Source organism: Suillus fuscotomentosus, assembly GCF_016647785.1.
Source record: "Suillus fuscotomentosus strain FC203 chromosome Unknown F5891scaffold_65, whole genome shotgun sequence".
Lineage (NCBI taxonomy): Eukaryota > Fungi > Basidiomycota > Agaricomycetes > Boletales > Suillaceae > Suillus > Suillus fuscotomentosus.
Window position 1 is genome coordinate 14,316 of NW_024539577.1, and position 21,830 is coordinate 36,145.

The window sequence follows — 21,830 nt, forward strand, 5'->3', positions numbered from 1 at the left end:
GTTTCCGTTATGAACCCTTATTACATATTATCTCGCGTCCGCTTCGCTTCTCGGCTCGCTTTAGCGCTTGACAGCGCTTATCATTACTTAGTATATATAGACGTACATAAACTGTGTAAGGGTATCTTTTCCTGCCCACACGTCGTTGGACTATAAGTCTAAAGTTATCCTCTAAAAACTAGAAAGGGTATCAAAGTACAATACGAGCGCCGTCGCCGTACTCTACTAGAAACTCTGTCAAATTAGTATTCTGACTCATTAAGAGTCGCTGCGCTCTATCACCCCCGCGCGCATCGCTTCTGCTTAAAGCGCGCGCTTCCGTATAAGTCGCGCGCCGATATCTGTCGTCGGCCGCTATCGCTCATCGGCGCCTCACGTCGCTTTCGTTCGCTCGCGCTTCGCTCATTGTCGCGCGCCTAACCAGGCTTGACCAAGCGCCCGGTTCAGTGTTTCCCTCCGTTTATACACCTAGAGGAACCTTCTCAGTAGCAATCCCCTTGGGCCGACGTATATCTCGCTCACCGAGGACTACTTGAGTTATCTCACACCACCTATTTTCACCCACTTCCCATTCCTCTTCTACAACTGGAGCCCACCGCGAGGGGATCATCTGAGAAAACCGGTAGGTTACTCAGGCCTACTAAAGAACGCGTCGCAAGAAACGAAGTCTTGGAAGAATTTCGAAGAGCGGTCGCCTCTTCGCGCTTATCCACCATTCAGGAAATTTTGACTCCGGTCAAATATAATCGGCCGCGAAACTTCTCGGAGCCAATGCGCCCCGATCTATCCCTATTAACACCAAACCCGTTTGCACCCGCATCGCCAGTAACGCCATCGCCCAGAGAATCAGTACACGGCGAATCCTCGGACGAATTCGAATCACACGACCATCCCCGCAACCTGCCGCCCGGCGCATTTGTTGAAACGCCTAAAAATCCCCTAGATCCGAACTTTATTCCTTCATCTCGGATACACGCGCCACCAGCAAGCGCAGCGCCTATCGTGAAAACAGAACAAACGGAACCCCTAATCGGGCCGAACTCTATTCGGAACCGCGCCGCCATATTTATCCCTCAGTTTGGTCATCCTGGACCTTCAAACGTCATACTTCCAACACCCATCATAGCCCAACCTCAACCTACCAAACCCCAATCCCAACCTATCCAAATGGCCGCAACTATCAGAATGCCGATTCGTGGTTCGGACAAAGCGCCGAAGTTCGACAGCACGGCGGAAAATCTTCTTGCATTTATCGAGGATTATGAAGCGTGCGCCGACGACGCGAACCTCGTCGGAGGCGATCGCATCAAGGGTATCATCCGCTACTTGCCTAACAGTGAGCGCGCGCTCTGGTCCGGAATGCCGGAGGCAAAGTTAAGCGACTATAACGCCTTTATTAAGGAGGTAAAGGAAATGTATCCCGGTTGTAAAGGCGAGAAGCGTTACGCAGTATCCGACCTACAGTCGGTAACGCGCAAACACGCGGCTCTACCAATGCCTTCGCTCACCGAGCTCGGCAATTACCGCCGCGCCTTCAGGGAGATTGCTGATTCCTTGATTGCGAAGGATCACATAGGTACGGCGGAACGGAACCGCATGTGGTTAGAAGGGTTTCCGAGCGATATCCAAGCGCTGCTTCGCACGCGCTTAATGATCAAATTCCCAGATCACCACCCGCGCGACCCTTACCCTTTTGCAGATGTAGATGCAGCCGCCAAATTCTTGATTCCAGGAATGGGAACAGTAAGCCCTGAAACCATAGGGACATCGGTATTGACGCCATATCCAAGCGCTACCGCACCGGCGGCAAAAGCACCGCAACAACCGGCGCAAGGTACCGTTGTCAAGCAGGAATACCAAGCCCGACGACCCGGTAGTGGTTCACCATCGAGCGGTTGTATGTTTTGCGGAAAGAACGACCATTTCCTCAGCCGCTGTCAAGAGAAGGACACCTACATTAGCGCCGGCAAGTGTAAGGTACACGAAACCTCGATGAAACTGGTATTAACCAGCGGAGATTGGATTCCCGGTCGCGCGAGCAACGGTACCCTAAAGGACCGACTAGATAGGTATCACTCCAACAAACAGGCAAACGAGGCGCTTCCAAGTTCTAGCGTTACCGCGGCGCTATATGTTCGCGCGGCGACGGATGTCGACGTCGTATTGGACATAGACCCGTCCGCGTTTATCCATACCGTCGCAGAATCTGAGTCTGATATAGACGAGGAGGACGTAGATGTGTTACGTGCCGCACAAGCACTCGCGCTGGCAACCGCCCGACGCGATACCAAGCATGGATCGGCGAAGGGCGAAGGTAAGGGGAAGACCGTCCGGTTTGACAGCGTAGAAATTGCTAGCGAGTATCGCGCCAAACCAGCGCCCGCATCTAGGCAAGCCACTGTAGCAGAGGAGATTGTCTCCCCCGCTGTCCAAGCTTCGTCAAGTAAAGGGAAAGCGCCGGAAGTCGCGAAAGCAATAACCGCGCCAGCAGCGGCCGAATCATCGGCAAACGCACACAGGACAAACACCGCTCCCGCAACTTCATCTTCATCCTCACCCATTATAACACACACTGACCTTACAGACTCGACAACAAACATGGCATCATCTTCGGCAAAAACGGCATCATACCGGTATTCGCACGGCTTAGAGGACAAGGACGCTGATAAGCGCATCCTCGAGCGCCTACTAGATACTCATATCAATATTTCGACACGGGAACTGTTCGCAATATCGCCTGACCTCCGCAAGCAATTCCGCGACCTCACCACCACAAAGCGCGTCACGGTCGGCACAGTATCAGTGAACGAACTTACAGGACACCCGGTTTCGGATGAATGGATGCGCGACTATGACGCCAAATGCTTGCGAAGCGACGATGGCCGAGTTGTAGCAGACCATTTTGCGCCGCTACGCTGCATTCGCGCAACTACCATCGGCGGCAGGGTGGTAACCTGTGTCCTAGATCAAGGCGCCGAAGTCGTGGTAATGCCAGCCGCAATTTGGAAAACGCTCGGTGTTGGTCTGCGGTCAGACCATCGCTTAAACATGGAATCGGTTAATACTAACAAGGACGCGACGCTCGGCGTCATCGAGAATGTGCCGCTAGATTTCGGCGGAGGACCGCTGTACTTCCAAGTACAAGTCATACCGCGCGCAAGTTTCGAAATTCTTCTCGGTCGCCCGTTCTTTAAGCTAACTACCTGTCGCACGTTTGATCTCCCTGACGGGGAACAGGATATTTTGGTTACTGACCCAAACATGCGCAAGGAGCTACGCATTCCAACGCTGCCTTGGGTAAAGCGCTGCGAGCGCTGTACAAGCGGTCATTCGTGTTCGGATCATCCGCCGAAAGTAAAGGAGGAAAAGGGTTTTTAATTTTCGATGATCTGCATTATTCGCGGGGAGACAATACCTCTCATATCCCCCGCTATCAGTATTTTCCTTCGTCATGTCTCATTCATTCTCGCATGCTTCCCGAAGCGCCGCAAAGCGTCCGCGCTTCGAGCGCCCGATTAACGCTCTTAAGGAGTATCCCCGTATCGTTTCCCAATTCTGCGCAAAGTTCTGTTTCTTCATTCTCTCATCGCATCGTTTCCGAACCGTCCGCGCATTATGCGCATTTATCGTCCACCCGATCCGTTATTGATAAAGCGTCTATCGACGCTTTCAATTCTTACTATTATTATGATCGCGCACTTCACGCGCTGGTATATAAGCCAGTCGCGAAGAAAGTACGAACGGTGCCTACCACTATGCCGCCAGAGTATAGGATAGTGCGCAAGTTACCCGAAGACCCGCTCGCCGGGTTACCCGATTTACCAACTCACCCCCCAGAGTTTACACCAGGTACCCGCTTTACGCGCGAGCGCGCAGAAAAGCTAGATTTAGATCCGGCCAATTGGCTGTGGCCCGAAGAGCTCAAGTTGATGACTTGGCTAGTTAAAACTCACGAACTCGCATTCGCTTGGGGCGCCTCTGAACGGGGGCGCCTCGATGAAACATATTTTCCGCCCTATAAGATTCCGACAGTACCGCACACTCCATGGTCGCAGCGCAATATCCCGATTCCACCCGCAATTACCGGCGAAGTCGTTCGCATTATCAAAGAAAAGATTTCATCAGGAGTATACGAGCCGTCAACAGCCGCCTATCGCTCGCGCTGGTTTTGTGTCGTGAAAAAGGACGGCCATTCGCTGCGCTTAGTTCACGACCTACAGCCGCTGAACGAAGTCACCATTCGCGATGCGTCAGTTCCGCCGTTTCCAGATTTCTTGGCCGAAATGTTTGCCGGATACGCAGTATATGCGATGTTGGATTTGTACGCCGGGTATGATCAGCGCGCACTGCACGTAGACTCGCACGACATGACTACCTTCGGAACGCCCCTAGGACCACACCGCTTAACCACGCTCCCACAAGGACATGCTAACGCCGTTCAAGTGTATCAAGGCGACACGGCCTTTATTTTACAGGACGAAATTCCCAAGTACACGTCGCCGTTCATCGACGATGTACCGATCAAATCAGTCAATACTCGGTATCAGCGCGAGGATGGCTCTTACGAGACCATACCCGAAAACCCCGGTATCAGGCGCTTCATCTGGGAACACTGTATAGTGGTCAATCGCATATTACAGCGCCTAGAAAATGTCGGCACGACAGTATCGGCGACCAAGTTTGTATTAGCCGCGCCATCCGCGACCATCGTCGGTCACAAGTGTACCTTCGAAGGGAGGATACCCGACGAATCCAAAGTACAAAAGATTCGTGATTGGCCTGAACCTAAGAACCAGTCACAAGTGTGTGGGTTCCTAGGTACATGCGGCGTCTTGCGCATTTTCATCCGCAATTTCTCGCGCATTGCGCGGCCGCTGATTAACCTAACCAAGAAAGATGTTCCATTCGAGTTTGGCGAGGAGCAACGTCGAGCGATGCAAACATTCAAGGACTCCGTTCTTGACTCGCCCGCGCTTAGGCGGATAGATTACGAAAGCGGCCGGGAGGTCATCCTAGCGGTTGATACCTCTTGCGTCGCGATCGGGTATATTCTGCTACAAGTTGGCGAAGATGGCAAGCGATATCCAAATTGGTTCGGATCAATCGCGCTCAACGAAGTCGAGAGCCGCTACTCCCAAGCGAAACTCGAGCTATACGGCTTGTATCGCGCGCTGCGCGCAGTGCGCGTATATATATTCGGCGTCGTCAACTTAACGGTCGAAGTTGACGCGAAGTATATTAAAGGTATGATCAATAATCCCGATCTGCAACCCAACGCGACCATCAATCGATGGATCGCGGGTATTCTTCTATTTCAATTTAATCTCGTTCATGTGCCCGCCGCGAAACACGCTGGCGTAGACGGTCTCTCAAGGAGACCGCGCACCGACGATGATCCAGAAGAAGATGACGATCACGAGGATTGGATTGACCGCGCTTACTCATTTGGGTTCGCGATCCTGAACGATAGGACGCTCCAAGTAGAGTCGGCCGGCGCCAAATATGATTTAACCGCACATATGATGCCGTTCACGCAGTTACCGAGGAGCCTACCTGTCTTACGAACCTTCCTTGATGTTGCAGAGCCACTACAAGATGACCCGCAGATTCCGCGATCCGAGAAAGCGCAAGCGCTCGATAGGCACATGGTATTGATAGAACGTTTCCTACTCAATCGCAACAAACCCGCTGAATTTACAGATGATGCTTTCACCATGTTCGTTCACCACGCGGCGCGCTTCTTTGTTCTGGAAGATAACCTTTGGCGCCGCGAGGCGAACGGCAAGCACCAGATCGTGGTAAGGCCGCATAAGCGCTACCAAATTTTGAAGCAAGCGCACGACGATCTAGGGCACAAAGGAATATACGCCGTTCGCTCGCGGTTGCTACTGCGTTTTTGGTGGCCGCACATAGATGACGACATTAAATGGTACACGCGCACATGCCACGAGTGCCAGACCAGGCAATCGCTCAAGCTTCATGTCCCGCCGATGGTACCGACGCCAGGAGGATTGTTCCGCAGGGTGCACATTGACACAATGAAAATGCCCAAAGCGGGAGGATATGAGTATCTAGTTCAAGCGCGTTGCGCACTTACGTCATATCCGGAATGGCGCATGTTGCGCAAGGAGAATACGAAATCGCTTATGGCCTTCATATATGAAGAACTCCTATGTCGATGGGGCCCTATCACGGAGATTATTACTGACAACGCGCCCGCTTATAGATTAGCCGCTGATATGCTCGCAGAGCGGTACGATATCCACCCAATCCGCATATCGCCTTATAATTCGCAAGCGAATGGTATAGTAGAGCGCCGACATCGTGATGTCCGGGAGGCCATCATTAAAACTTGCGATGGAGATGATACTCATTGGTATCAAGTCGTTCACTCGGTATTTTGGGCCGAGCGCGTCACCATACATCGCGCAACGGGTTTATCACCGTATTTTATGGTGCATGGCGTAGAGCCGATCTTCCCTTTTGACCTAACAGAAGCAACGTTCTTAGTGCCAACACCAGCGCGCGCGGCGTTTAGTACCACAGAACTCATTGCATGGCGCGCACGCCAGTTACAGAAGCGCATTGAGGATCTCACGGCTATTAGAGACAAGGTAATGAAGGCGCGCTTCGCGTCGGTTCGCGACTTCGAAAAACGCTTCCGTGCGACTATCCGCGACTATGATCACGCGCCCGGCACCTTAGTGCTGGTGCGCAATTCGAAGGTTGAGTACGAGCTCAGCAAGAAGACAAAGCCGCGATACTTGGGACCAATGATAATAGTGCGCCGCACGAAGGGAGGCTCATATCTGCTGGCCGAGTTGGACGGCGCTATCTCTAAATTGCGCTACGCAGCGTTCCGCGTCATTCCCTATTTTCCGCGCAGCAATGAGCGCATTATGGTGACAAGCATCACCGGTAAAGACGACGAAACCCTTGATCACTTAGCCGACGAAGATGTCGAAGAACCCGACGAAGATGAACCCGAGCGCGCATTCGACGCATAGCGCTTATCCACTTCCCGCATATTAACCAACACTCTCACGCACATATCCGCACAAAACCGCTATTACCCCGCTCAACACATCAACAAAAACAACATATAACCCAAAAACAACCGCAAAAACATACCATAGATTTCACTTCTCTCCGTTTTACCCCGGGCTTCGGCCGGCGACCTCAGTTTCCCTTATCATGTCTCATAACACGCGCATTGCATTGAACATACAACCAACAGACTCTATCCTATGCAAAGCCGATCGGCCGATAATCAACCCCATATATATATATATATATTCAAAAGATAAGTTATCATAGAAGCGCGCGCATAACCACCCATAGACCTTCTCTTTCGAACGCGCGCCGCCGCGCCGCGCACATTTACGTTTATAATGTTATATGCCAACAGCACCTAATACCCAGGCAACGCACAGGGATAACGAAGGAATAGACGCGACAGGACGTCCGATGAAGAAAAGACAAGCGCGCAGCTTGCGCGACCGCCGTATTTTCTTATGACTCTATATTATTTCATGCGCTTACTCAGAATTTCCTTACTTCATTAGGCTGGCGAACTGAATCAGACATGGAAATGGAATTGGATTGGAATCGGACCGGATGCGACAGGATACTAATATTAAGACGCACCAGGCGCCGCTCTGCGGGGAGACTCTATAGTACAGGTGCGCTGGCGCCAACAGGGACTCTATACTAAGAAGAAAACATTCTAGCTATCACTCCTTCTTCTCCTCTAGCATTTCCACAATCTCCTTCTCCCAAGCACCCCAATCGCGCCCCATGCTGTAAATGCGATTGCTCATCGCCAATACCTCCGCCTCCTGCATACGGCTATGCTGCCGCATGTCAACAACTACCCCCTTCCACTTCGCCACCTCGGCCTCCAGCTCAGCGTTTCGAATGCGCAGTTGAGCGGCCTCGATACGAGACTCGTCCAACTGCGCCGCCAAGTCAAGGCGAGGGCGCTTAGGCGCCGGCGCAGGACGGGAAGCGAGAGGACGCTTCGCACGTTGAACGACAATCGTCTTGCCGCCAACGGCGGCATCCTCATCAACGGTCGACTCACCGACGATTTCCACGTCCGATGAACCAACATTAGGGACGGTATCGGTAACCGAACCCGGCGCCGGCCCAGCAACAGGAGGAGGCGTTTTGCCTTAGGGGCAGGCGCAGGAACAGGCGTCTTCGCCTTAGGCGCAGCGGTCGACGCGGCCACCTTGGGTTTCGGCGCAGCCGGCGTGCGCTCCTTTGCCTTGTCGCCAACTGAAAGAAGATAGTTAGTAAAAAGATGAAAGAAGGAAAAGAGGAAACATACCAAAGGAACAGCCCTTCTTGGCCTTGGTGCATCCCTTGCAGCGCAGGTTGCCATCGACCAGCACGCAAGGGATCTCAGCAGTCGCGCATCGCGCGCACGGGACGTCCGGATGCGTAATCACCAGAGTCGTGGTAATACGACCGCCGAGACGCTAGTAAGAACAAGTTAGCAAAAAAAAAAGGAGACATAAAAGAAAGAAACTTACCGGGCGACTCATGTCAGTCACCTCCGATGAGGCCGCCTTCTCAGCCGTCGGCGCAGATTCCAGCGCCTTCTCTTTCTCCAAACGCACCTGACGCGCCGTCGGCGCGGACTCCACAGCCTTCTCCTTCCAAGCCTTAACGGTCTTGTAAAGGGCCTTAGCGGCGACCTTGCCAGCGGCAAGATCGACCGCTTCCGCATCGCTGAGGGACAGATGTACCTCAGCGGCGCGCGCCTGGTCAAACAGCGAACTCATGTCGCTCTAAGAAAAGTTATATTAGTGATCAGTAAGCGACACATCAATCATACAAACTCACTATAGTCCGTTCCCAAGCGCGGAGCCAAGTCTCCTGATCTTCGAGGAGCTCTGGTTTCGCAGGAGGACTGGTCTTCACCGAGACACGCATCATGCCTAGTGTCACCGCCCAAGACCGACGGATCCAGTCGGCAACGGTTTCCTGCGGCTCCTTCGGAGTCGCGTCGTCGAGGGTGGCGTCGTCAACGGACGCGTTACCTTCATCTTGAGGGCGCTCCTCAGGTTCGGGTGAAGGGGAGGGAGACGCAGTAAGCATAGCAGGGTTAAAAGGAATGGAGGACATGATGGTATAGCGATGAAGAGATTATCGCGAAGACGCGATGGATAATTGAATTGAAGAAGAGAAGCGCGACGCGAGGCCGGTTCTTTTATGCCCGAAACGAACCACATTATGTCAGCACAATAGCGCTCGCAGTCCACAAGCTCGCAAAACGCTGGTGGACCGTTCCACATACGCTTTCAACGCGTCCTACCCACGGTCACGTGACTTTCCTCGTCGAAATTTTACCAAGTCTCTCCGCCCCTATATACACTGACTGGGGACAGTCAGAAGCTAAGTTCCTATGAGATGTAGAGACTAATATCTCTGTGGCCTTGCAGGGGTCTAAAATCCCATTCTTACTACCACTTCCTCACATAGCGCGACTCATACCTCACGCAGCGCGCCCTCGCGCTTTGTCGGCCGCTCGCAAGCGCCAGCGCTCCGGTCGCTTCTTAGTCGCGCATCGGCGCGCACATCCTTGGTTCCGTCGCACGTCCTCCGTCCATCCATTCCATGTCCGTTCGGTTCGTCGGTGCGTATTCCGATTCTATTTTCATTGATTTAACATATCTCCGGCGCTTATGGTCATATTTCGTATGTTTCCGTTATGAACCCTTATTACATATTATCTCGCGTCCGCTTCGCTTCTCGGCTCGCTTTAGCGCTTGACAGCGCTTATCATTACTTAGTATATATAGACGTACATAAACTGTGTAAGGGTATCTTTTCCTGCCCACACGTCATTGGACTATAAGTCTAAAGTTATCCTCTAAAAACTAGAAAGGGTATCAAAGTACAATACGAGCGCTGTCGCCGTACTCTACTAGAAACTCTGTCAAATTAGTATTCTGACTCATTAAGAGTCGCTGCGCTCTATCACCCCCGCGCGCATCGCTTCTGCTTAAAGCGCGCGCTTCCGTATAAGTCGCGCGCCGATATCTGTCGTCGGCCGCTATCGCTCATCGGCGCCTCACGTCGCTTTCGTTCGCTCGCGCTTCGCTCATTGTCGCGCGCCTAACCAGGCTTGACCAAGCGCCCGGTTCAGTGTTTCCCTCCGTTTATACACCTAGAGGAACCTTCTCAGTAGCAATCCCCTTGGGCCGACGTATATCTCGCTCACCGAGGACTACTTGAGTTATCTCACACCACCTATTTTCACCCACTTCCCATTCCTCTTCTACACCGCGCTATAGCACTGAGTGGGGACACTCAGAATGTAAGTCCCCAAGAGATGTAGAGACTCGCGCGTCTCAATGCCAGATATCCGGTCTTTACCCATACATTCCTATATGCGACAGCTCTAATCCTAAGGACCAGTCTCGCGCGCACTCGCGCGCTGTAGAGAATTATGCCTCTCATGGCGTGATATGGTGCTTTACACTAGGAAGTACATAGCACGAACTTGTAGCGTCACTCTGTGCACTACCCACAGCTATCTCTATATGACGCGCAGCTTTCCCGCGCAACGCGCGCCATGCGCGCACCATTCCCGCGCTTCACGATGTATACGCGCGCGCGCGTTCCCGCGCTTGCGCGCCCTATGGCGCCAGCCATCCAGAAGCATCCATCCACTGTCCACCAAGCTCCCTAGTGCGTATATTTCCATTTCCTTTATTAGCATAGTTCCACCTTTATTTTTATCATGCATTCTCACTCATATATATATTTACATACCTACTCGGTAGCGCTTCAGCTCCGCATGACCGCGCTTAGGCGCGCTATATAAGCGCCAGCAGTACATACTATTACTTACTTACTTTTCCTATCACTTACTACTTAGCAGAATATAGTAGAAATCTATTTGTCCACATCTTGCACTCTCTTCTCTTATCTTGCTTTATATCACTACTTAAGCTTAGTTTCTCATTTCCGCATACGCGCGCGCACTTTCCCGCGCTTCGCGCTAATACGCGCGCGCGTTCCCGCGCCTTTGTACCTTGCGCGCTCCTGCGCTTTCTCGCGCTTCGCTTAAGCGCACACTTCTAGATCCTTGCTGCACTCACTTCCCCTATAGGGTCGAACGCACTTGCTTCTCAAGTAACGCAGACTAGGCAGCGCGCGACCTTACAACTTTTACAGATACAGTCAGGAGCTTCTTTTGTTCCTCATTGTATTGTTGTTTCTACAGCGCGCCTTATCCATACTCGCGCACACTTAGGCGCACCTTACCTACGCATGCGCAATATGCGCGCTTCGCGCGCCTCCTCATAGGTCTTCGCGCTATCGTCCGTCCATCCGTCCCATGTCCTTACTGATTCGCTGGTGCGTTATTTCTATCTTATCCATTGAACTAATAAAATCTTTGGTCCGATGTCCGCGCTACTTATAGAAAGTTTATTTAAACTTAGTTATAATTAGAGTTGATATGGTTACTCGGTTCGGGAGCGCGCTCGGAAGCGCGCCATCTCCATTCTTAAATACAGAAGGGTTTCCTTTGGTTCTGGTACTTACTTTCCCCTTATCTTTGTGTACTGGAAAGTGTATAGATCACCTCCTCACTTGTTATAAGATCTGATTCTCCTGTCAATCATCCATCTGGGCATTCACTCCTCAATAGGACCTTTCCCTTAATGCTCAAGGCGCGCCTTCGCTTCGCGCGCGTGCATTCTCGAACCTCCTACTCACGCGCGCATCTCGCGCGCCTTTGCCTCGTGTACGCGCGCGTTATCTTCTCGCGCCTGTTAGCGCCCGCCTAGCTCATAGAGTTTCCCTCCACTTTATTTCGAGGAACTTCTCTCAGTGGTTGTCCCTTGGGTCGAGTCGTTGTCTCGTATCCCGGTCTTGCTGTTGAGCACCCTTTTGTTTTAAGTGTTTTCACGTCTAGTCAAGATTCCTCATCTACAACGGGAAGAGTGCGCACATGGCGCGCGTTGCGCGGGAAAGCTGCGCCTCATATAGAGATAGCTGTGGGTAGCACTCAGAGTGATGCTACAAGTTCGTGCTGTATACTCCCTAGTAAAGACTGCCATATCATGCAATGAGAGGCATGAGTCTCTACACCGCACCAATGACAATGACTACGACCCACAGATTTGTCGACATCTAGATCGAGATGAGAAGTTGCAACATTTTGCAATTGCCACAATGCTGAAGGGTCATCATGCATATCATGATCCCAATGACAGACCCAGAGAAGTCCCTGAGGACAAGGATGAGGATGAGGAGGATGAGGACAAGCAGGAGGAGGAGGCAATCGATCCTGACAAGCAGGAACCTGATGATCCACAGACTGCACTTCTAGAAAAAATGAATCACACGCGTGTCACCACAGACTACTTCAGTAAAGCAAGGCAGATCATAACTGCGAGGGATGGAGCTATTCCTCACCCTCCTCGAATGTTTATCGCTGGTGGTACTGCCATTCACCTCAACTACACTCCTTCTCGCACTGGAGTTGGTGTTGATGATGTTGCTACTGATTTCAATATACTGGATTTGCATGTAGTGCTTTCAGAATTTTTGCTATGTGACACAAGGGAGAGGAGCAGTTTATATGGTGGGGGGTCCAAGAAGAAGGCCGTTGATCGACCGTCCTCCCATCCTTCCATTTGACCGTTGTAGGGATTCATTTCTGGCTGGGCTTGTAGAGACTGTTTTTACCTTACCTTATGTTGGCACTTTTGTAGCTTACATAATCAAGCAATCTTTTCACCAGTTACCAGTATGAGTCAGAGTCCTCAGTAGTTTTTATGATATTTCCTCTCCTCTGAGCCTTAAGCCTAGTCCAGAAACCCTTTAGGGTCGAATAGCAGCTAGGTTCTGCAAGACCCAACACATTGTTCAGACTCACCATCTGAATTGTTGTACCTTCACTGTTGTAGAGAATCATGCCTCTCATGGCATGATATGGCAGTTTCCACTAGGGAGTATACAGCACAAACTCGCAGCACCACTCTGTGTACTGTCCACAGCTATTCCTATATGAGGCGCAGCTTTCCTGTGCAACGCGCTGTAGAGACTCGTGCATCTCATAGTGTGATATGGCGCTTTACACTAGGGAGTATACAGCACCAACTCGCAGCATCACTCTGTGTACCATCCACAGTGATTCCTATATGACGCGCAGCTTTCCCGCGCAACGCGCGCCATGCGCGCACCATTCCCGCGCTTCACGATGTATACGCGCGCGCGCGTTCCCGCGCTTGCGCGCCCTATGGCGCCAGCCATCCAGAAGCATCCATCCACTGTCCACCAAGCTCCCTAGTGCGTATATTTCCATTTCCTTTATTAGCATAGTTCCACCTTTATTTTTATCATGCATTCTCACTCATATATATATTTACATACCTACTCGGTAGCGCTTCGGCTCCGCTTGACCGCGCTTAGGCGCGCTATATAAGCGCCAGCAGTACATACTATTACTTACCTTACTTTTCCCTTGAACTTACTAGTTATCACCCACTATTTACTTAGCAGTACATAGTAGAAGTCTATTGGTCTACACTTTGCATCTATCTTTTCTTATATTGCTTTATATCATCACTTAAGCTTAGTCTCTTTTATTTCCGCTTACGCGCGCGCGCTTTCCCGCGCTTCGCGCTAATACGCGCGCGCGTTCCCGCGCCTTCGTACCTTGCGCGCACTTGCGCTTTCTCACGCTTCGCTGAAGCGCGTACCTCTAGATCTTCGCAGCACTCGCTTCCCCTAGGGTCGAACGCACTTGTCTCCTCAAGAATAGCAGACTAGGTAACGCGCGACCTCACAACATTTTATAGATACAGTTAGGAGCATCCTTGTTCCTCATTGTATTGTTGTTTCTACAGCGCGCGCGCTTTCCCGCGCTTGAGCGCCCTATGGCGCCAGCCATCCAGAAGCATCCATCCACTGTCCACCAAGCTCCCTAGTGCGTATATTTCCATTTCCTTTATTAGCATATTGTTCCCCCTTTATTTTTATCATGGATTCTCACTCATATATATCTTTACATACCTACTCGGTAGTGCTTCAGCTCCGCATGACCGCGCTTAGGCGCGCTATATAAGCGCCAGCAGTACATACTATTACTTACTTACTTTTCCTATCACTTACTACTTAGCAGAATATAGTAGAAATCTATTTGTCCACATCTTGCACTCTCTTCTCTTATCTTGCATTATATTATCACTTAAGTCTAGACTCTCTATCGTTTCCGTATACGCGCGTGCGCTTTCCCGCGCCTTGCGTGCACCTGCGCTTTCTCGTGCTGTAACGGGAAGGACTGCAAGGGGAACCAAGGCCAAACCTCTATAGCGGGAGGCTACAGCTCTATCTATCGAGGACAGACTACGACACACGTGAGGACTACCGACTACGAGCCAGGACTCCTGCCACTCCCGACCTGCCACACCAGAGCGCCCTGCTACAGTGCTTCACTTTGGCGCACACCTCTAGATCCTTGCTGCACTCACTTCCCCTTTAGGGTCGAACGCGCTTGTCATCTCAAGCATAGCAGATTAGGCAAACGCACGACCTTCAACATTTATAGATACAGTCAGGAGCATCATTTGTTCCTCTCAGTATTGTTGTTTCTACACCGTTGTAGAAACAACAATACAGAGAGGTGCAAACAAATGCTCCTAGCTGTATCTATAAATATTGTGAGGTCGTGCATTGCCTAGTCTGCTATACTTGAGGAGACAAGTGCGTTCGACCCTAAAGGGGAAGCAGGTGCAGCGAAGATATAGAGGTACGCGCCGAAGTGAAGCGCGAGAAAGCGCAGGTGTGCGCAAGGCGCGGGAACACACGCGGGTATTAGCGCGAAGCGCGGGAAAGCGCATGTGCGTATGCAGAAATGATAGATAGACTAGACTTAAGTGATAATATGATGCAAGAGATGTGAGAGTGCGAGATGTAAAGGAATAGAGTTCTATTGCAACTTTCTAGGTAGTAAGTACTAGGTAAAGTGAGAGGTGAAAGTAAAAGTAAAGTAAAGTGAAAGGTAGGAAAAGTATCTACTGCTGGTGCTTATATAGCGCACCTAAGCGCGGTCATGCGGAGCCGAAGCGCTACCGAGTAGGTATGTAAAGATATATATAAGTGAGAATCCATGATAAAAATAAAGACGGAACAATATGCAATGAGAGAAATAGAAATATACGCACTAGAGAACTTGGTGGACGGTGGATGGATGCATCTGGATGGCTGGTGCTATAGGGCGCTCAAGCGCGGGAACACGCGCGCGCATATACATCGTGAAGCACGGGAAGTGTGCGTGCATTGCATGGGAAAGCTGCGCCTCATATAGGAATAGCTGCGGATAGCACACTGAGTGATGCTACAAGTTCATGCTATGTACTCCCTAGTGAAAACTGTCATATCAGACCATGAGACACACGAGTCTCTACACCGTGTTCAACTATGGTACACTGTCTGCCTTCAGCAAACGTCTTTCCACAATTCTAGGGTCGCATTGCCAGCTCAAACCATACATGCATCTCCTCCTGGCTGTTAAGGTTGTACTCTCATAGGGTCGGATCCGAAGGACTTCGGCCTCAGCTCATATGCTGTGCCCCTTTCCCAAGTACTCTCCCTTATTTCAAAGTACTAACGATAACGTGTCCGAAGGTCCGGACGGGTCTCGTAGTATATCCGGATGTCTTCCAGATATCGGAAACGCGTATAAGGCTAATCCGGACGTATCTGAACTAGAAACTAACAGAGTAAAGACTACCCAAAGGTAGAGCCGAGGATATAGACTATCGGAATCTATCCAAAGTCTCAGAGGATGACAAGAGTAAGAAGGACTCAAGTCCAGAGGACAGAAAGAGGACAAAGTAAGATGATATTCGAACTGAGGTACTACAGGACATATACACGAGTTTATATACTATGAGGATAATGGAAGGATCAGTAAGCAAAGGTCCGAGGCTATGTATGAAGCATGTGCAAAGGTTATCAAACACGAGTCGGAAATGAAACATAGGTTAACGGATCAGTAAGCATACCGGTAATAAGTATAACCGAAACACCGGGAAGAGGAAATACCGAATAGGCTGTGTTTAATGTTATATGAACAGGAAATGAATTAGAAAGCTTATCGTAAATCGGATTGGAAGCGGATCTATGCATCGGACCGGATCAGATCTAAGGGTCCGAAGTCCGGAAGAGAAGCGTGAATATATGGGATATGACACTGGCCCTGGGTGGCCGAAAGGCCGAAAGGATGCTGTCCTTGTCAATGTCAAAGAAGGGTTTGTTTGGCCCAAGTCAGGTCTGACAGGTCAGAATTCTTTTTATTGATTTGAACACATATGAACTTTGATGCTTAAGGTCACATGATATGTGAATTGTGTCTCATCATGCGTCCAATTTGTCAAAGAGGTGCTCGCATCACTTGGAGAGATCAATATCTGTGTTATGTGTGGGGTCTGACCATTGGCTCGGTCAATCCTGCCACTCAAATGGATACTCTGAAATGTACTAAGTATGCTGATGGCACACCTGTTGGTAATATCATTCCCCTGCATCAACTTCGTTCATTTATCAATGTCATCCCTCGGCTAGGGGATGCAGCTGATGCTTGATTCACGAAGGCAACATCTATGTACTATTCCGAATCATTTCTTTTAAACAGGTACTTCGATCAAGACTTCTATTATGCCCTCTATTATGCTTCACGTCGGCAGTAGTGTATGTACATTGTTTTGGTTACATACTTCTTTGTGTACTTGTCTGGCTTTGTATCACATTGTCAAGTTTGTGAGCCTTGTTACCTTGTGTGTTTGTGTGGTTTGTAATATTGTATGGCTTTGTTATTGTTGTGGTACCTTGTCACCAAATTGTTACTTTGCTGATGTATGCCACACTGCCTATGCTGAACTACTTCTAATGCACTGATTCATGTAAATGTCCCCATTACAGGCTTCAGTTCTCCTTCTTCCTTACTTTTTCTTTCCTTTTCACACATCTTATCATCCACTTATTCTACTTTTGTTGACAATATCATACATTTAAAATATGCATTTTAAGCAGGCTCATAAAAATGAGTTGGAAAATAAGTTGGATAAGGACATGAAAAGCTCAGAATGAGTACAGAGGATCTACTTAAATAAGTTGGTTCCAACTTTTCAATGTTGGTTGGGCTGGGTGGGAAAAAAGGGCTATAAGTGGTCAAAAGGAAAACCCAGAATTTACTGATGCGTGCATGCTGGGTCAACTGTACAGCCACAATATGCAGCCATCATGTTTGCTTCAAGAACTATAAGTACGTATCTAAGCGTACGATATCTAAATCTCTATCTGATGATCGACTGACGACTCGTGGTATATCAGTAATGCAAGGGTGAGGTGTTTATAAGGAGGTTCATTACTAGCATTCACGAGCTTGAACCAACTGCTCTCAAGCCAAAAAACCTGTCTCTCTCCAAGCAGCTACCCATTTCCCCACCAGTCCATCATCAGCAATAGGTGCGCTCCTGAGACTCTTACTTGCTTTCTCACTTTGCACCGTCAGTAATGGGTACCGCGTAGCCAGTTCCTCTTGTCCGTATTTGTTCTCAAAAAAGGTCAACAGCTTCCGGCTCGGGTTATTCACTTCATCAATAGGGCTAGCGCGCAAAGCCTTGATCCACTCATGCCTCGGGAGGGCTTTAAATTTCAGGCCGGCGTGTTGGAGAGACGAGAGGACGGACGTCCACGGCACAAGCTTTGGGTGAATCACGTTCCAAACAGGGCACTCTCCCAAGGGAAAACGTTGAGGGGGAACATTGACCAGGTCGATGATAGCCTTTGCTGCGTAGTCCACTGGGAGCCACGAAACTGACTCGTCGAGATTGGGAAGAATTCCGATTGTATCTGTGCACTGCCACGGAATATAACAATCACATATATCATCGATAACGGGTTTTCATACCTTGATGATGAGTGAGATAGCCTCCGTCTCGTTCCACACGCCATTCTGAGAGTCTCCCACCATTTGGCCAATTCCTGCACGCGCTTCAGTGACTATTTCACCTATAGCGAACATGTCTCACGCAGCACGCCCGCCCGAATAGGTGTCTGCTGAGAGGCAACTTGGCAGAGCTTTTCAGTGATCCACTTCGATTGCGCACTAACTGAAGTCAGAAATCTGAGCGTGTGCGAGGTACGAGCCGCTCACTATCCCAACCCCTGAGCGACAGAGGGATCGTCCGTAATGGCTTCTGGGATTGAGTCTGGTCCATGCCATGCCGCGACGGCACTGATCGAAGATGCGAAGTAAAAGTCTGCTGGTCGGGGATGAGGCGATGCAAGTGCCAGATTGATCAAATTGACGGCTCCACGGATGTGAGGTTCGAAGCTATTGCTCTGTTAGTCAATATTCATCGAGTCGAAGTGGACTTGCCTAGAAATGCCAAGGTTGAAGTTGACCGCCCAAGCGTTCTGCACACAAGATTGACGAGAATGAACCAAGTAGTGTCTTTGATGCTTACGTGAATGATCAGCGTTGCCCGTGTTGCGATCTCGTTGTACATGTCTGTCTGAAGTCCGAGCTTGTCGGTAGACAGGTCGGAAGCGAGAGCTTTGACACGCGTTTGAACCTGTTCATAGCGAGATAATAGCTTCCTTGTCTTCATGGAAGCTGTTATGCGACTGAACGCATCAGCATCGTCCTCTGCTCTGCACAGACAGTAAACGGTGGCCACAGAAGGGTCCGAAAGTAGTTCATCCAGAATATATGCTCCCAGAGACCCAGTCGCGCCAGTCAACACAACCTACATCAATATCGCAATCAGGCGTAGAATTTTTGGAAAGTGCAACAGGGAGCTTACTACGCGAGGGGTAACCGAGTTGCTTGCGGTTCCATTTGTTCCGTTGGCATGAGCCTGTTGCGTATAAGCGAAAGAGCTGTACTTCTCAACAAGTTCCAGCACGATCTCGAGCGAGCTTCGTTGTGCTAGAGCACCTTCATTGCCAGAGGACATTGCAATCAAGAGTCGAGCGATCCTGTATGTTTACTTTAGCCAAGGCTATATACAGCTTCATGCACATGAAGGGATAAACATACTGCGTGATGGAAGGATGTTCGAAAACAGTGTTGGGAGCCAGCTTCTTGCCACCTAGGTAGATCTCCTGCGCCGTTATTCAGCTCACAAGCAGCAATCAGCAGAACGTTTGAGCTGACTCTCTGAATGGTGTTTCGTATTCTGCTAGACTGCAACGAGTCTAACCCGAAATCGAAGAGGTCAGTATCATCTTCTAGGCTGTCGATAGGTCGATCGACCGTCTTGCCGATTACATCTCTAATGGCCGTCCTAGCATCTGCCTCATCGGTCAGTCGTCTCTTCCCATCCTCGTCGATGTCACCCTCTAGTCGTTTATAGACCTCATTGATAATGCCTTCGAACTCCTTGTACACCCGTGGTCTGATGATACTGCCCTTATCAGCACGAGGAATCACTGTGCCATGAGGGAGAAATACAAGTGCTTCGGACGCAAGCTGCGAATGCGAGGGAGCCTCAGCATTGGCGAGGGCGATGATAGGCGCGACAAGCTTAGCGAGCTCTGAAGAAGAGCAGTCTTTTGCAATTTCGGTTGGAAGAATCAGAGCTCCAATTTGAATGCGTCCGGCACCGAAGATGATGGCATCCGCAATATAGGGAGATGAACGAAGTGTGAGCTCCATCGGGACAGGATTCGTCTTCTCGCCGTTAACCTGGGCATGTTGTTAAATAAAAATCATCTTGATTTGGTTTGATATCCATACCATGACCAGGGTGTCGTCAATTCGCCCCATGAACTTGTATGCATCTGGGATAGTGGGATGCTTGATAAATAGATCTTTCGTTGCGTACGACCCATCGGGTCGGTTGCTCATAACCTTCACCGGTAATTAAGACAATATAATCCAATGATAGTATATATACTTGCCTTGTGGGGCCAGCCATCCAAAAGGAGCAGCTCATAGGTATCCCCGCCCAGAGGTTCGAATCGCAGGTAGTCGTTCACATTCGTATTTACATGTGGCCCCTTAGCGCGCGTCCAATTCCAGCCCTTATCGGTCTCGAAGTCCCGGAAAGACGTCATGAGCTGACCCGTTTCAGCTGCATTGAAAAGAGGTATGCTGAATGTCAAATTGCTCTGAACCTGTCAGCATATCACTCACTAGCGCCATAATGGCCTACCAGGCGGACACCCTCGTTGACAAGGAAGTCGCCGAGCTCGTCAGGACATGGACTACCGCCGAACATGACAAGCTTAAGGCTCTTGAGCACCTGTAGACCTTCAGTGGTCTCAGCGAGGAGTTTCAATGCTAGAGGAACGCCAAATAGTGCCTCCACGTCCAGAGCTTGCTTGAGAAGCTTGATAACGTTGGTAGACGTCAATGGAATTGATCCAGTTGGGAAGAGGTACAGTGGTTTTGCAGCACAGATTGCACGATAAAGATTGGCGTGGCCGTGCGCCTGTTCAAGGCAAAATAAGTGAATTCTGGTAAGAAATACATACAACATACATGATACAATGGCAAAGTCGTTAAACTTGCAAGACCAAAATTTATGAAGGAGTTGCCGACGGCCGCTTTGTTGGTTGCAGTAATCGGCTTTGGGAAACCAGTGGACCCGCTCGAGTGAATGACCGTTACTGGAAGAAGATATTCATCCTCCCACTTTAATGCAGGGTCCCATCGCGTCTTCTCTGGGTGCAAAGAACGAGCGGCTGAGCCGAAGACGTCAGATGAAGGCTGGTTGATGATCGTCACAGAACTGGGGTTGCTGAGATGTGTAAGAGCTGCTGTCGCGGAAGGTAATAGCGCGTCTTGCACTATCACGTGGGTTGCATTTGTCACAGTCAACAGGTGAGCAATTGCGGAAGGAGAGTTATTCGGCGATAAGAAAAGCACGCCTGTAGAAAGATTGGCAAAGTCAGAGCAAGACTTCCGTGTGTTGTTTACTAACAGTAGCCCATTCGATAAAGTGCCATCTCGGTGACTACATAACTGATGTTGCTAATGCCTAGAAGTCCAACGGTCATCCTACTGGTAATATCCCCTTTGGAACGTCCATTCAACAGTCCATTGTCCCGTAGGTGGTGGGCAAACAAGGACGCTGAAGCATCAAGGTCGGCTAGAGTATACTTGACATACTTCACGGCTGCTGTGAGTTTCACAAACATAATTTAAACAGTACATCGTACTTACATTGAGGTTCTTGTCTGGTATGCCTAAGATCTCAAGGTTTGGGTAATTGCGAGTGCGTTCAGCTATGAGGTGATTGAACGAATATATCGTGGACATGATACTCAGGTTTTTCGGTCACTGCTAAAGGGTATCTGAAGAGTATCGCCGTTATTGCGGCAACTTCAGATCTGTTTTAAAGAGTCAGCTCAGTAAATTGATTGTGCAGTATTTGAACCGACGATTTCCGGTATCGCGGACATGTCACATGGCGGCCGTGATGGGGGCCGGGCTGGCGGTCCGGCCAGGCGACCACACCTACTAGCACTTGACCCACAACCACCTAGTTTAGTCCTCTCAAGGTCCTCTAACATTTTCCGAGCGTTATGCGCTCTCACGACAGCAGTCAAGATGTCAAAAATTGTGCGTCTATGGTCTATCATGATGGAAGACCAGGCACTCGTACAAAGCTTCGCTATACCTCAGAGGTACCGGCATGCGTCCACTCCTCTCAGTCGACGAGAATTCGTGGTACGACAACGGCTTGGTGAACACAACGCACGTTTGAGTTAGTCTAGGCTGGTCATAGTATACAAACTCACTTATTCAGTGTGATTGCTTGAGTGCTGCATTGGATTTGATCTGACTT

At 49.9% G+C, this 21,830-nt stretch overlaps 2 protein-coding genes across 2 annotated transcripts; one reads left to right on the forward strand and one right to left on the reverse strand.

Moving 5' to 3' along the window:
* Positions 1 to 12,195: 12,195 nt before the first annotated feature.
* On the forward strand, positions 12,196 to 12,663 carry F5891DRAFT_1194033 (uncharacterized protein; the record flags this gene model as incomplete). The annotated part of the gene is made up of 1 exon (XM_041367872.1): positions 12,196 to 12,663. The coding sequence occupies one exon, from the start codon at positions 12,196 to 12,198 to the stop codon at positions 12,661 to 12,663; it is 468 nt and encodes a 155-aa protein (XP_041221075.1).
* Positions 12,664 to 17,428: 4,765 nt separating this feature from the next.
* F5891DRAFT_1130548 (putative aminoadipate reductase) lies at positions 17,429 to 21,180 on the reverse strand (the record flags this gene model as incomplete). The annotated part of the gene is made up of 14 exons (XM_041364548.1): positions 17,429 to 17,890; positions 17,942 to 18,015; positions 18,063 to 18,139; positions 18,188 to 18,367; positions 18,413 to 18,450; positions 18,501 to 18,782; positions 18,840 to 19,014; positions 19,076 to 19,140; positions 19,193 to 19,723; positions 19,775 to 19,888; positions 19,939 to 20,111; positions 20,174 to 20,471; positions 20,522 to 20,724; positions 20,964 to 21,180. 14 exons carry the CDS (start codon positions 21,178 to 21,180, stop codon positions 17,429 to 17,431), a joined length of 2,889 nt encoding a protein of 962 aa, XP_041221076.1.
* Positions 21,181 to 21,830: the final 650 nt, after the last annotated feature.